Consider the following 14,679-nt stretch of genomic DNA (forward strand, 5'->3'; position numbering starts at 1 on the left):
GGCTGTCGAGGCGGAGAGCCCAGCACCGGCTCCCGACAGCGTCAGAAGGGATGAGCTGCTCTTCATCCCGCTCTCCGAGAGATTCCCGGAGGCACCCAGAGGGCGAAGCCTGGAGGCTGTGTCCTGGTGACATCCCATCTGCTTCGACCACAACCAGCCTCTCCTGTTACACACCAATACTGGCACAGCAGATGCTGCAGCTTAGTGGTCAGCAAACAAGTTCTGTAGTGAGCAAACCAATTTAAACAACGTATTTTAAAGTGCTAAATGTTATATTTTATTAGCGAAACAACACCAATATTAATTTAGTAATTTTATTAAGCAAGCAGCAATAACTAAAACAGTGCTGGGCGGCCGGGGAGTTTCCTCACTTCACCAACGGTGCGCAACAACCCCCCCCAAAGTCTCTTATTATATACTCTTCTTTTTTCCAGTGTAATGCATCTCTTTCTTCCTTCTGCAGCTGCGCCAGCTGTTACTAGGGGGTCCTTTCTGCCTTCCAGTGGTCTTGAAGGAGGGGGTTGTATCATTCTTGGTGATTGTTTCATTACACACATGATTACCCAACCTAACCCCAGTTCTTCCCCCTATTTTCATTGTTTACAGCACAGAATAGCTATGTGTTCAAAGCAAGCAAGCATGAGATTTCGAACAGACTGCTCTTACAGCAAGTTCTGTTGGTTAATCTTTAAGCAGGCAAAATGAGTTTCAAAACAAGCAAGAAAAACAATTAAAAGAAAACAATTAAACAATCAAAGTTTGATTAACAAACTACAGATTATCCATTAGACTAAAGAAGGGTACTTAAGTTTTCATATAGTAACATATTTTAAGGCTTCAAAACTTGCTGGTTTATATTGTTGTTATTTAATATTACTATGCTTTTAACTTTGAGAATAAAGGCTGGTAATGCACAATGACTTCACTCTGGTACAACTAATTCACCTGAACCAGTTTATATCAGCACAAAACTTCTTTCTTGGTTTCAAATGGCACAGTGGTATTTTTACGGATGGTTTTGATCATATTTTACCTGTGGTCCTCTGTCCTCTGCTGCTCAGAAGCCCCAGGGATCTCCGTAGAAGACAAGGTTCCAGTTCCTTGATGCAGGGTATGCCCAGCCCGGGTGTCCTGGCTGGAAGTGCTCATTGTTGCACAACAAAGTGGGGCAGCTGTGGTTTTCTTGTGGAAGAACCAGAAGGAGAGCAATCTCAGCAGCGTGCCGGGCTGAACGTGATCAGGTACAGACACACACGCAGCTGGGATTCTCATAGCTGCCAGGCAGGTTTCTGTCTGGTGGAGATTGCTGGAGATTGCTAGAGATTGTGCAATGTAAGCTTCCCTGTGATTCCATTTAACTTCTATTGCTGTGCATAATCCTGCTCCAAGTGAGGTTTCAAGCCAAAAACCTGTTGCTGCATGACCTGCCAATATACACTAATGACTGCAAAGAAAAGATCAGCCTTTCTTTCTTGGCTCATGTAACAAGTAATGGTCTTTTCATAGAATCATAGATTTATACACTGAATACCAGGTTGGAAGCAACCTCGAGGATCATGTGGTCCAAGCTTTCCTGGGAAAAGAGCTCTTTTCAGCCTGCTACCGAAAACCCCAATCACTCTGTATACGAACGTGTGCAGTTGCTAGGCCTGCTTTGCAGGAAAAGTAAAATCCCAGTGTCTGGGGGTTATTAATCACCCCTTTAGCAAACAAGCCAAAACCACTTTATTCACCTGATTGCTCAAAGACAGCCAAGCCTTTGCCAGGTGTGCATGTCTCCCAGCGTCCAACTGCTTCATCTGATCCCAGATGTTGTTTCACCCTTGCAGGGACAAACAAACAAAACAGAGCTGAGGTCCAACACTTCGAGTATGACAGTGGGTGACAGTGGTGTTGAGCTCTGCCCCAGTCAGGATGGTCCCTTCACGAGGGAGGGTCACACCCAGGAGAAAGGGATGTTTCAGCTGGAGGCAGAGCTCCACTGAGGTGGTATCTCCAGTTCTTGGTCAGACAGCTCCATCTGAGGGTTGTGGTGTTCCCAGGCTCAGCTCTGCTCCTGGCTGCACCTGGTCTCAGCCTGACCAGCTTGGCATTGAGCCTTCTCCAGGGTGTCACTGCAGTGGAGAGCATTTCAGAGTGAAGCTTTGAGCTTGTCTGAAAACACAGCCACCACACAGCTAAAGTCGCTTTTGAAATCAACTTCCTTTTCAGAAGGAAAATACAAAGAGCTGAGAAGATGAGGTTCACTTCTCCTCTCTGTGTACCAAAGTGCCATGCAGTGCTGCAGGAGCTCCTCTACTTGGTGAGTGCTCAGAAGAAAAATGACCCAAAGCTTCAGAGAGCACATTTTGAGAAAGCATCAGAACAATGAGGAGCACAAGTGAAAGATGAGGGTTAAAAGAGCTCTGAATTTCTACCAAGAGATTAAAAAAGGAGAGCAGGGCAGGCTTGGGACCGGTGGCAGGTACCTGCCTCACCATGCCCCTGTCATGCCCTGGCACAGGCAGGAGGGTGAGTGGCTGCCTCGACCAGAGCATCACTGGGGCCAGGCAGGGCCCAAATGGGTGGGCACAGACTGAAAAGGACACGGCAGCAAAGGGAAGGTGAGAACAGGGGAAGTGCCTGCCACGTTCTTCAAGATGGAGTAACGGGAACCAGGAGAGACCATGCTCCTTCAACAGCAAATTTAGTGAAGGGTGCTGGGCACTGGCTGCAGAACATGCCACTGCCCCATGATACTTTTAGTTTGGCTAATACAGGTGGCAGGAGTAGTGAAAACATGGCAGTTGGCTCTTGCTGATGCAGGTAGGGACACTGCTCAGGTTCCCAGCTGGTGTTCAGTCCATTCCTCAGGCTGCAAGAGAAAGCTCAGCCCTAGAGAAAGCCCATCTCCAGCTGTGTACAGCACCAGGGCTGCTGCTACAATCACAGGGAGCTGGTTGGGTTTTTCAGTAAGCAACATCTGGCACAAACACAGGGCACAATACAAACTTCTCTACATCAACAACCGCTGTGGAAATGCGGAAAGGAAATTAAATTATTATTAGCTGTTATCAGGGACTGTGCGCTCCACTGCCACCCATCATATGGCAATTTGGGCAAACCCAGCTTGTTTTAATGTGGCTGGGCAGGATGGTACTTTTAAAAATCACTATTTAGAAATAGCTATATTGTTCATGTGAAATGTGTTTGTCAGAAATTAAAACTCCTGGAAATAGTGTAGCAAATATAGCTGAGGCACAGTTACATTTCTTATACACAAGCCAGAATTTGTACATCTCATTTTTAAAGCATGAGCAAAAAGAGAAAGAAGCTACAAGTCATATGTAGAAGGCTACATGAAAACTTGTGAGCTGGGAAAAAGGCTAAATAAACTAAATTCCTAAATGACACATTAGCTTTCAGTCCCTGAAATTTTGGAAATACTTGGCACAAGCATGTATTCCGCATTTCTTCGCTTTGGTGAATTGTATAAAATAGCGGTTTCTGAATTTTACCAGACCAATAAAATTAAAATTTTCAGAAGATAAATCAGAAACGAAACTGTGGGAACTGCTTATTAGCTCAGCAGTGCTGTGGGCCGTGCTGAGGCTTCCCAGGGAACAGCTGTCTGGATCTGCAGGAGCCAGGAGCTTCTCCCGCTTGATCCTAGCACAGTAATGGCAGGATGAAACAGGAAGGAGAAGCTGCCACCTGCTCAGAGCTGCGGGTTTTGCTTTGCAACCATCGTACCCTGGCAGCAAAACTCAGTGACATGTGTGGAACCAGCTAAAGGAATAAACAGGGTTTCCAGTACGCTCAGAATGTGTCTTTGTGGTGCTTTGGGAGATACCTGCAGTATTTCTCAGGCAAGCTGCTGTAGTGGTGCTGCTCCAAGTGATCCTGCAGCTCCCAGGCAGTTGGAGGCAAGTCCACAGAAACTGGCCATTTAAACTGGGAGACCAGTGCAGGCTCTGGCTCGGCGTCAATGCCATACTGTTAAATTCACCAGGTCTTCAGCAACCTACCAGCTTTGGGAAAGAAAAGCAACTGGAGTCAGGGACATTTGTTGTCATTAAATACCCATTAGTCAATTTATATAAGACAGAGGCCTATTAAATGAGTCACACATATTTAACGGCTCATTATGGTGTATTTGCATTTGGCTGTTGGAAATGAGTCATTAGGGTTGACCTTGAGTGAAATGTGCTCCTACAGAGTCCTTAAACAAGGCACGTTTATCCCCACTCAGGATTCATCCCCGGGAGGAAGATGGAATATGGGAATATTCTTTTAGGTTATAAAGTAATACTAGGGGAAATGAGTGAAGGCCTGGCCCTGGCCACCACGGAGCAGTTGAGGAGAACCTTGCAATGAGAGCTGCAGTCCTGGCGGCTCAGCGGCACACGCCGCTGCTGCTCCACCAGCCCGGTCGTGGCAAACACAGGAGCCTGATGCTGCTTCCACCCTTGGTACAAAGATGGGACAGAATTACATTCTTACTCCTGCTTATCTGTGGCTTGTTTATATTAGTCCAGCAGTACCTGGTTTCCCTGCACCCCAGAATTCTCCTTTGCTTCAGTACCCACGCCAAAGCCATCCTGTTGGACTCGGATGGTGGTTTGGCAGCTGTGCCAGGAAAACTACTCGGAGCACATCTGCGCTCTCTCTGCCCTCAGCCCTCCCCGAGGAAGGGGCCAGGGCAGCTCCTGTCCCGCTGGCCACAGCAGTCGGGAGTGTGCGTAGGGTGCTCGGGATATTGCTGATGCCGAAAGCAGCCCACGCTCCCGCACACCCACAGCCTGACCTGCACCGCTGCCAGTGTTTAGCTCTTGCTAAAGGAAGAAAACAGGCTCTCTTAAGGTGCTGAATGTTCAGAATTAGGTAAATCTGGCATTGCAGCAGAAGAGGCGGGCACAGGTAGCTCCCAGCACCACGCTCGCTCAGGTGCAGTGCCCAGGCTTTAGCCATGGCTGAGCCCAGACACCGCCAGCTCCCCCAGCACGGCCGTGTCCCACACAGCGTTTGACCACCGTTCCTGATTCTCCTCCACAGCGCAGCATCTTCCCCAGCTGAACAAACAGCCAAAGCCCCTGGCGGATTGTACTGTGTGGGCCTTTTGCAGATATTGCTGTAAACCAGAAGTGACATTTTTCCATCACTGTGGTGAAGAGGATGCCAGAGGTTAAATGGTGGGCTGGAGGAGTTAGAAAAACCCACAGCGTGGCAGTGACTAGGACCCGAGAGAGAGAGCGGGGTGGAGGCAGAGGGTGGCAAGCAGGGCTGAGCACCCACAGGCCAGTGGTGGCAGAAGCCCAGGACCAGCACCCGTCTCACCCATTTCAACAGGGCCGTGCTGGGCAAGAGACCTAGCTGTGAAGAATTGATGCATGCAAACTAGCAGCAGATACAAAGAGCAGATAAACTTCCAGTGAACGTACTCTCACCCATCATCAGCCCAGAGTTCTGCTTTTATGACAGCAGTGTTTGAGCCAGCCTGCAGTGTAAGGGCTCTGGGTAGGGTTTTATTTGCATAAAATGCCTCCCCAATACATATCTCTCCTCCAATTGCTCCCCTTTGCACTTTGCCAGCTGTTATTTGGAATTGTAGTAATCGTAGGCAGGGCCTGAAAATGAGGAAAGGCATGAAATCGCTTCAATTATCCAATTATTTTTTTCCTAGGAGGAATAGAACTTCATTAATATTGTATGTTTCAAAAAATCCAACACACAGATTTCTTTTGCTCCTCCAAAGCTATAAAGTCCTTTTTTCAACCCGTGTGTCCTAGGAAGAGGAGGAGGAAGAGGCCTTCACTGCTCTTGATTGCTGCATGGAGACTTCGCCCTGGAGCCTTCCTCTTCCTCCTCCTCCTAGAGCTTTGGTGTCTCTAAAGTCCAACAGGTATTTTATTTAAAATGTAAAATGTTGTTGAATTTATACAAAGGGTTATACATTAAATATATATCCTGGCCTTACAAATGCATTTCTTAATAAAAAACAAGTGGCAGCCAAGGCCTGGTAAATACTAAGAAGTTAAACACAAAGTCGTGGTACTTGTAAGTGGAAGTCCGAATACTGTCATGATTTTTTTTAAATGGGAGAAATAAACATGGTTCAGCTACCAAAAATATTCCCCACCCACCCACCCACCCCCGATGTATTTTAATGTTAGTGAATATTAATCCTATTGATATCTGGGATATAAAATGCAATTCCGGCTTTTCTCTGAAGACAAGGCCAAGAAATCAGCTAATATTTAAGCATTACAGAAACTGCTTTAAGATTTCCCACCTGGCTCATGAATAATGCTAGCTTCTCCTTTACCAGCTTTTAAATATTTTGTTCATTCAGGCAACTGCTGTTGCATGGAAGGATAAAAAGGGGCTCAGTAAATGGAGTGTTGCTCCTTCTCCGCCTCAGAAAAACTTCAAGTACCTGGTGATGGAGCAATAAATACACAAACCTCCCAAAAGGCACCTGCTTGGCCTCTGGAGTGGGTGGGTTAGCAGCAGGGTTGGGCAGCAGCCTGTCTGCAGAAGCAATTTCCCAGGGCAGATGTGTGCTCTTCACAGGTAGTTAATACCTAACTCCACCTCGGCACTCTCTAGCCACACTTAGTGGATCTTTATAAACCCACCAGCTGAGACCACCATGCTCCAGCACCTGGGGACACCAAAGCTGGGGAAGGAGGGCAGGCCACAATCCTCTCTAGCCCCAAATGTGCTCTCCCTCAAGGATGTCCACCGAGGTGCAAATATTTCAAAGAAAAAGACAGTTCAAAAATCTCTCATAGTTATTAAAGTATTCTTAATGGAATTTCAGTGGGTTTAGATGTTTTGTCCCAGTTTAACATCTCTGTGAATATTGTGTAGTTTCATTTGGCACATGAGAGTGGTTTTCTAAGCCTTGATTATTTTGAGGCCAGAGACTTCACAAAGCTCTCTTGGTCACGGGGGCTGGCATCTGTAGTTGCAGTGGCTTCCAGTAGCCTTGTCACTAAGGAACAGCTGAACAAAAGGGGCTTCCTGAAAAAGGGGTTCTGTTGCTGCCAGAGCAGGGGCAGCCTGCGGTGCTGGATCAGCAAGCCCAGGAGCTCCAGGTTCTGGTGGTGGTGCAGGCTGGAGATGTGCTGTCCTCTGCTGGGCAGAGTTCAGCCCGGGGCTCTCCTCAGTGGGGAAAAAATGAAATCAAACAGCTTTATGGGTGAAACTTTAAAGGGAGCCTTTGAAACTGCTTCTACGAAGGGTTAATAATAATGAATGTGCTGAGCACCACCAGTGTGATTGGGCCTGAAGCTGATTTTACCTGCAGGGAACAACTTAATCAACAGTTCCAAAAATACTAGAAAACCAAAACCGTTTTCTAAGTTGTGCTTTCGGGGAGGGGTTGTGTTTTATTGTTGTTGGTTTGGGGGGGTTGTTTGGTTTGGGTTTTTGGTGTTTTTTTTAACCACTCCAGCAAAAATTTAAAGACTAACAAACTGATAATGGGGAAACCCTAGCTGGAGGGGATGCTTATTTCATAGAATCACAGAATGTTTGGGCTGGAAGGGACCTCCAAAGGTCATCTAGTACAACACCACCCCACCACAAGCAGGGACACCTCCAACTAGATTAAGCTACTCAGAGCTTCATCTAGCCAGATCTTGAATGTCCCCAGGGATGGGGCCTCCACCACCTGTCTGGGCAACCTATTCCAGTGGTCTATCACCCTCATACTGAAGAACTTTTTCCTAATGTCTAACCTAAATCTCCCCTTTTCTAGCTTAAAACCATTGCCCCTCATCTTGTCACTAGGACATTTCCTCCTCCACTCACTGAAAAGCCTGAATTTCATTTTCTCTGCATGCACCTGGCACTGCACCACCTTTATGTGCAGGTGGTGAGGGGAGCAGGGCACCAGAGACCAGCGTCCCCAGCGCACGGGTGGCCTTGGGGGGCTGGCTCTCTATGGCCGGAGCCGGTTGCCCCCGCTCCCCAGCAGGGCTGAGAGTGCCAGCCGTGCCCCCCAAGCACAGGGAGCCCCAGGAGCCGCAGGCAAGGGGCCAACGCTATGCCCTGAGCACACACTGGCACGCCAGGCTTGGTCAGCATCCACAGCGAGGGCACGGGGCAAACGTGGGGCGTGGGCACGGCGTGCCATGCCCGGCCCTGGGGAGATCTGGCAGGCCGGGCTCGATGGTGGCAGCGCAAAGCCCCAGTGAGCCCACTGGTGCAAGCAGAGCATTCCAGCGTGGTGGGGGTTAGAAGGGTCCTCTGGAGATCATCTCAGCCAAACTCCCTTCTTAATCATCCCCAGCTGGGATGCCACTGGCTAAGCACACCAGGATGATGGCTTTGTCTTTTACTATCAAACACCAAATTTCACTTCAGCCTCCAGCAGGAGCCGGAATGAAGCCTTCCCTTGGAGCCGTTTTTACTGTTCTCTGCTCTGGATAAATGCATTGCTTCCTACAGCTTCAGCCTGTCCTGCCAGAGATGCTGACATTACAATTTTCACTCTTGTCTTGTGCCTCACCAAGCATTTCTAACTCAAAAAGTCTGTTTTAGGAACCTAATCAAAAGCATATAGAGTCCAATCAATCATAAATCCATATGTGGGGGTTGGTGGTTAAAAGAAATGTACTTCTTGCTCCAAGCAGAGTCCTACAAAAACATGCAGGGGAAGTTTGGTAACACTTAGCAATTTTGCTTAGAACATAAATTTTTTTGCTACCTTGTAGGTATAAAAGTTTTCTAAAGGTAGAAAATATCATTCTAGAAGTGTTGTTCAGCTCTGTTCCTCTTAATACTAACATCTTCACTGCCTAATCTCCTGTACGCCTGCTCGGTCAGATTCTCCACTAATTTAAGCATTTATCATTAAGGCATGGCTTCACCTCCTCCTTCACCACCTCCCTAGGCTCCCTTCTTGGCCAACAATCACCCTGTCAGCAAGCCTGCCTCCCCTGCCAAGCCCTTCCCAATGCCTTCCCAGAATATTCGTCTGGAGAAACAGAGGAAATGCCAGGACCCTCATCCAAAGCCCTCCCCAGCCTTGCCAAGAGCTGCTCGCGTATCAGGGAGGTGCAGGGAGGACCAACAGCCCTGCTTGGGAAGCCGGGGCAGGGGCAGCAGTGCCCTCCCGGCAGACCCTGGTGCTCTCACAGCCTTGGATGCTCCCCGTGTCCCTGCTGTAGCTGATGTCTGAGCTGTGAGAGAGGAAATGCCACACTGGTGGCAGCGTGGACAAGATGGGCGTCCCAGCTCTTCAGTGTGCTGGGAGCAACCACCCTCCTGCTTCTCATGCTGACCTTTGTCACCACTCAGATGCAGGGAAATGGAACACTCCTGCTGCAGCAATTGCAAGCTTCAGCATCCTTCTGTTGATAAAAGGCACCTACTCAACCTGTTTCACTTCTCAACAGCCACAGATGGGCATTACTAAATATTCATGTTAACAGTCAAAAAACATCCCCCTGGGTTTGGTCCAGGATGTTTGCAGCAGCTACCGTGTGTACTAATGCCGACTGTTACTCCTTTCTGACAAGTGGGATGCCTGAGTGACAAAAAGTACATTGCATTGAATCAAAGACAAATTTAATTTTTATATTCAACATATTTAAGGTGAAAAAGAAAAACGTAGCAATCAGTCCATATACATTCCATCTAAACAGGCTGCACACAGACTCAAAAAATCCCAGGATTATTGAAGATTCAGTAATTTCTATGCAGAAGAAAAAAGCAGGATGCACACCAGGTGTTTGTGGTGTGTTGTGATCAGTTTAAAACCAACAGCCAACCAATGTATGCATTCGTCATTAAAAATACATAGGGCTTACATTTAATACACAAAACATTTACAAAGAGGGTACTTGTTCAAGACTGGCAGCTGAACTGTGTTTCCTTTTCATGCCTATAAAGCTACTAAACTAATTCTATTTTTAAAAGTTCATATGTAAGAAGAGCTGAACAATTTTAAGGATAATTGGAACACATATAAATTATTGGATAAGTAGAGCAGCGCTATTGTAAGTCTGGGACCTCCACAGGCCTCCCTTATCTAATGAACGTGCAGTGCTGGTTTGTCACATCGTTTCCTTCTAAGCGGGGGGATTAGAGAAAGTGATTACTCAGTAAGAGAGATATGTTTAAAAAAAAAAAAAACCAAACAACAGAAAACCCAAACAAAACTTAAAAAGCCCAAATATTTGCACTGTTAGAGCTGTCCCACCTGGCTCCCGAGCACTTCCCTTGAGCTGTGCTGGAGGGACAGCAGCGGAGCCCAGGTGCCACGTGTGATGGGCAGGGTCCCACCAGCGACCCTGCTCCTCGGGTGCCTCTGCTCAGCCCACCACCCCACACATGCCATGGGACAGGGAGCAGCCAGCGAGCGGCCACTAAGCATGTCCCGCAAGCAGACAGGGACCTCGCCAGTTTGCACCGGCCCGTGCTGTGAAGAGACAGCGACAGCAAGAAGCAAGAAGCGACTGACGAGAGCCATTGAATGCCCCGTGCTGTGCCAGCCAGGGCTTGGGGACACCAACCCTGCTGGTGTCGGCCAGGGGAGAAGTCCCGGGGCAGCCCAGGCACTTTGTGGGGTTCTGAGCTCTGCTGACAGCACTGAGGGAACACTTGGGTTAGGAACAGACTGATTTTCCTACCAGAGAAGGTGAGAAAGGCTGCAATCCAGACACTGCAGAGCAAACCATGCCTCAAAACTCACATAGCTCCTACTCTCCTCTGTCGTGCCCAGTGAACACAAGCCAGGCGTTCCGAAGCAACGCTTCCACCTTACAGATTCTCATCTAGCCACTTGATGTATCTGTTCAGCAGCCGGTGCCCGACAGCTAACTCAGCCGGGCTCGAGATGAACATGAGGGCCCCGTGAAAGGCGTCCCTGGCGTGGTGGTGCACGACAGGGACACCTGCTGCCCGCAGGCGCCCAACGTACATGGCCCCGTCGTCCCGCAGGACGTCATGCTCGCAGGTCAGGACGTAGGTGAGGGGCAGGTGCCATAGCCGGGCATCGCTCGCCAGCAGCGGGGCCGCCCTGGGATCCAGGAACCCCGGGTATCGCTGGGCGAGCTCCGGGCGCCCGTAGGTGGGACTGGTGTAGGTGTGATCCTTCTTCATCTCTTCTGGCAACAAACTGCTCCAGTTTACGAACTGAAACAAGTGGCTGGACTCGGACGGGATGTGCCTGTTGGAGGCCATTGCTTCCCTGAGAGACACATCCAGAGTGAAATACTCGCTCCAGAACCTGACCATAAGCGCCTTGGGTAAAAGGGGGTCATTTTCGTTCTCTTGGTAAGACGGCAAATTCACGTCAAGGGTTTGAAGAGCAGGATAAAGCAAAGCTTGGGCTTTGAGTTCAGTTTCAACTTCAGAATCCTCTAACAGCTGTAGAATAAACCAGAAATAATTATAAAAAGACAGTTAAAAAAATGTTGCTTCTCTCACCTTGACAGAAGACCTTAAAAGTAAGGAATTAACACACATGATAACACAAGAGAAATAAAGTTATCAATGAAACCAGAACAGTTTAAAGGTATTCAGTTCACAGAATAGATTAAAGGTATAAGGTTCACAGGCAGGTCACCTAAAACAGCATGTTGTATTAAAATATCTTAAGCATCAAATAGAATTTAATTTTATTTCTTATGTTGAAAGATAACAATATCTAGGAAATATTCTTTTTGAAACACTGAGACTTTTTGAAGCATTGATGCTTTCCAAAGTGGTAACAAACGCTTTTGCTATAACCATAGCAAATTTCTATTCTTACAGCTTCAAAATTGCAGGTTTCTGAGGCTCCTTTAATCATTTCAGACAACTTAGAGCTTATCCATCTGGTTGTTCTTTTTAAACCTGAGCTGTCAGAACTCAAACAACTACAGTTCTGTGCATTTTAGATGTGGAAAATAAAAAGTGATGAACACTGACATTTCATATATGCCATCCTTTATGCCTCTTCATTAATAAATTTCCACCTTCTCCCTCATCTTCTGCTTTCAGTGTCCACAGCAGATTCACAACCTTTCCAAATGAGATTCATTACCAACCAAATCACTTCTCAAGAGAACAAAAACCTCACACTGTTTAATAAACCTTGAGTAAGAAGCACAAAAGGCACTAAACTCTGTGTGATCAAATGACACTGAGACAGTGAGTCTTCTTTTTTTTTTTTTTCCTGATATTTACACTTATATGAGCCAAATTGCTAAAAATCCCTTGTCAAACAACATACCTAAAACAGTCAAAAGGTGCTTAAGCATAGAGTTATATTGGCCCTAATCATAGGGCAGAGAGACTTTTTTTAGGGGCTAAAGGTTTGGAGCAGCTCATAGCCTCAAAGCTGCTTTGAAGCTATTAAAGGGCTCAGTTTGCTGGCCAGGATTCCCAGAGCCCTCCCTGATGGTCCTGCAGGCAGTGGGATGTGTTGCACACACAAACCACAGGAGACTTGCTTTCAGAAGAGTTTTTGTCAGTCTGTTTTAAGTATTCATGAAATGACAGGGGGAAAAAAAGATTGAGTCAGCAAAACGGTTCTTTTTTTACCTGTTGTGCCACAGCTGCAGCTAAGTTGCCACCTGCACTGTCTCCTGCCACACAGACCCGACCTGGGTCCACCCTATACTGGGAGAGGACGTTTCTCTGGAGGAAGAACTTCGTTACCGAATACGCGTCTTCAAATTGAGTGGGAAAATGGTGTTTTGGTGCCAACCTGTAGCTGTTAGAGGCAAGCAGAAGGGTTTTACCTCTCACTATTGATCACGAGAAAGGCTTGCTAATGTCTGCCCTAGCTGGTGAAAGTTTATTATTTTCTTTGCCCAGAGAAATGGGAACTATCTGTCTATACTGGAGGATCAAATATTTTAGTACCCACCCAACTTCATAAAGCAATATCCAAAATAACCACCAACCACAACTCTCAACTACAGCCTTGACAGCTCTTGTTTACAAAGACTTAAAGCTAGCAGGAGAGCACATGGGAAAAAAAATAAATTGCAAAATTAGATTATTTGAAATAGATTAATTTATTCCAAACCCTCATCCCATCTAGAATGAGAATGTCTCTTACTTGACTGATACCACAACAGCATTTAACCTGCTTGAAGTCCACCTCGTCAGACGATCATAGGATTTCATGCCTGAAATGAAGTGAGTCTCTTAGAACATGCTCCAGTACATTTGAGAGCAGACCCAGATGCAGCAGCTTGTTCCTCTTGGCAGAGGCTTTCAGGTGACTTTCCCAAACCTCTACCTGTTTTTAGCTGGTGAAACACCAGGTCCTGCACCCTCTCTGTGGCACCTCCCATCAAACAAAGGTCAGCACATAACATGGGCACTGAGAAGTCCGTGCAGAGCCCTGGTGCAGACAGGGAAGAGCTTACCTGCGTCTCCTAGGCTCCAGCCTCCACCGTGGAAGTAGACCACCCCCCTCCTCAGCCCATCAGAGGGCTTTCTGGGCACGAACAGACGGATGGGAACGTTGCTGAACTCGGTGTCTGTCACAGTAACGTTCTCATCGGACATGGGTGCGACGTACTCGACTGCTGTGATGAGCATCATAACATCCATGTAGTGCATCAGCCCCAGCTGCTCAGCAAGCGCAGCCTGCAGCCCAAGGCAAGGGAGAACAGCATTGTAAACACAGCTTTAGTTACTCCTGGAGGCTGAATTTCCATAAAGTCATCTGATGCTCTGTGCAGGTCTAAAGTGTCTCTAAATGTTGCTAAGTCAGGTGCTGAGGACTCAGAGGAGTCAGCGTCTCACAGTGTCCAGCTCCCTTCTCTCCCTTATGTCCCATGTGAAGATTGGTGGTGGTGGCTGGAAGGCAGCCCAGGGGACACCACCACTTCCCTTTGCCCAGACAACGCCTGGAAGCACAGGCATAGAACATAACAAGGATGCAATTCTAATAGTGTTAATGCAGTTTCCTTTGAAACTCATGTTTTAAACATTTATTAATACAGTTATTCTAAGATGTTAAATAAAATGAAAACAAAAATCAAACCCTAGCAAGTAAACCTGCAGGTGAAATATGAGCTCCAAAGATTAACATTTGGCAGCTTTGGCTCTCTGACATCATGGCAACTTACACCTATTAAGAACCTCTTTCACTGACAGGCTAGTTCACACCATGAATATAAAGCTTTTTTAAAAAATTGTGCCAGCTTTTGTTCTACTGAGTCTGTGGCACCCAAGAGTGAACCCAGGTGAGAACATTTCTACAGGCACTGGTCATAAACTGTGCTAGAAGTGCAGATCCCAGCAAGTCCCTCCCAGCCAACCAGCTCCCCATGGAGGCACCAGCGTTTCCTCAGAGCTGCCTTGGGGGAATTGTGACAAGTAAAGATTGACTAGTGTGTGTTTATACATAAATCTTATTGGAGTTTTTGTTTTGGTTTGGTTTTGTTTTTCTCCTTTCTTCCTCTTACTATGTTTAAAGAACTTAATTCTACAGTGTTTTTAAGATATTAGAAATGTATTTTAAAAGCTCATTAAAAACCTGTAATAGACACCAACACGACACAAAAGAATAATCATAGGATCATTCTCGTTGGAAGAGATTCTCTGGTTGGAGATCTAGTCTAACAGTTCCCCAGTTGACCCATGTCCCTTGAAACCACATCTCCACGGCTTGGAAATCCCTTCAGGGATGGGGACTTGAAATGCTGGGATTTGAGCCCCGAGCCCCGAATTAAGGTTGACATA

At 47.0% G+C, this 14,679-nt stretch overlaps 1 protein-coding gene across 1 annotated transcript; it reads right to left on the reverse strand.

The window, feature by feature from the left end:
* Nucleotides 1-10,752: 10,752 nt before the first annotated feature.
* Nucleotides 10,753-13,578, reverse strand: AADAC (arylacetamide deacetylase; the record flags this gene model as incomplete). Its single annotated transcript, XM_008941459.1, has 4 exons — nt 10,753-11,361; nt 12,520-12,691; nt 13,043-13,112; nt 13,356-13,578. Coding segments are annotated over 4 exons (1,074 nt in total), but the record flags the coding sequence as incomplete, so codon positions are not given.
* Nucleotides 13,579-14,679: the final 1,101 nt, after the last annotated feature.

This window comes from Merops nubicus, unplaced genomic scaffold (assembly GCF_000691845.1).
Source record: "Merops nubicus isolate BGI_N331 unplaced genomic scaffold, ASM69184v1 scaffold32035, whole genome shotgun sequence".
Lineage (NCBI taxonomy): Eukaryota > Metazoa > Chordata > Aves > Coraciiformes > Meropidae > Merops > Merops nubicus.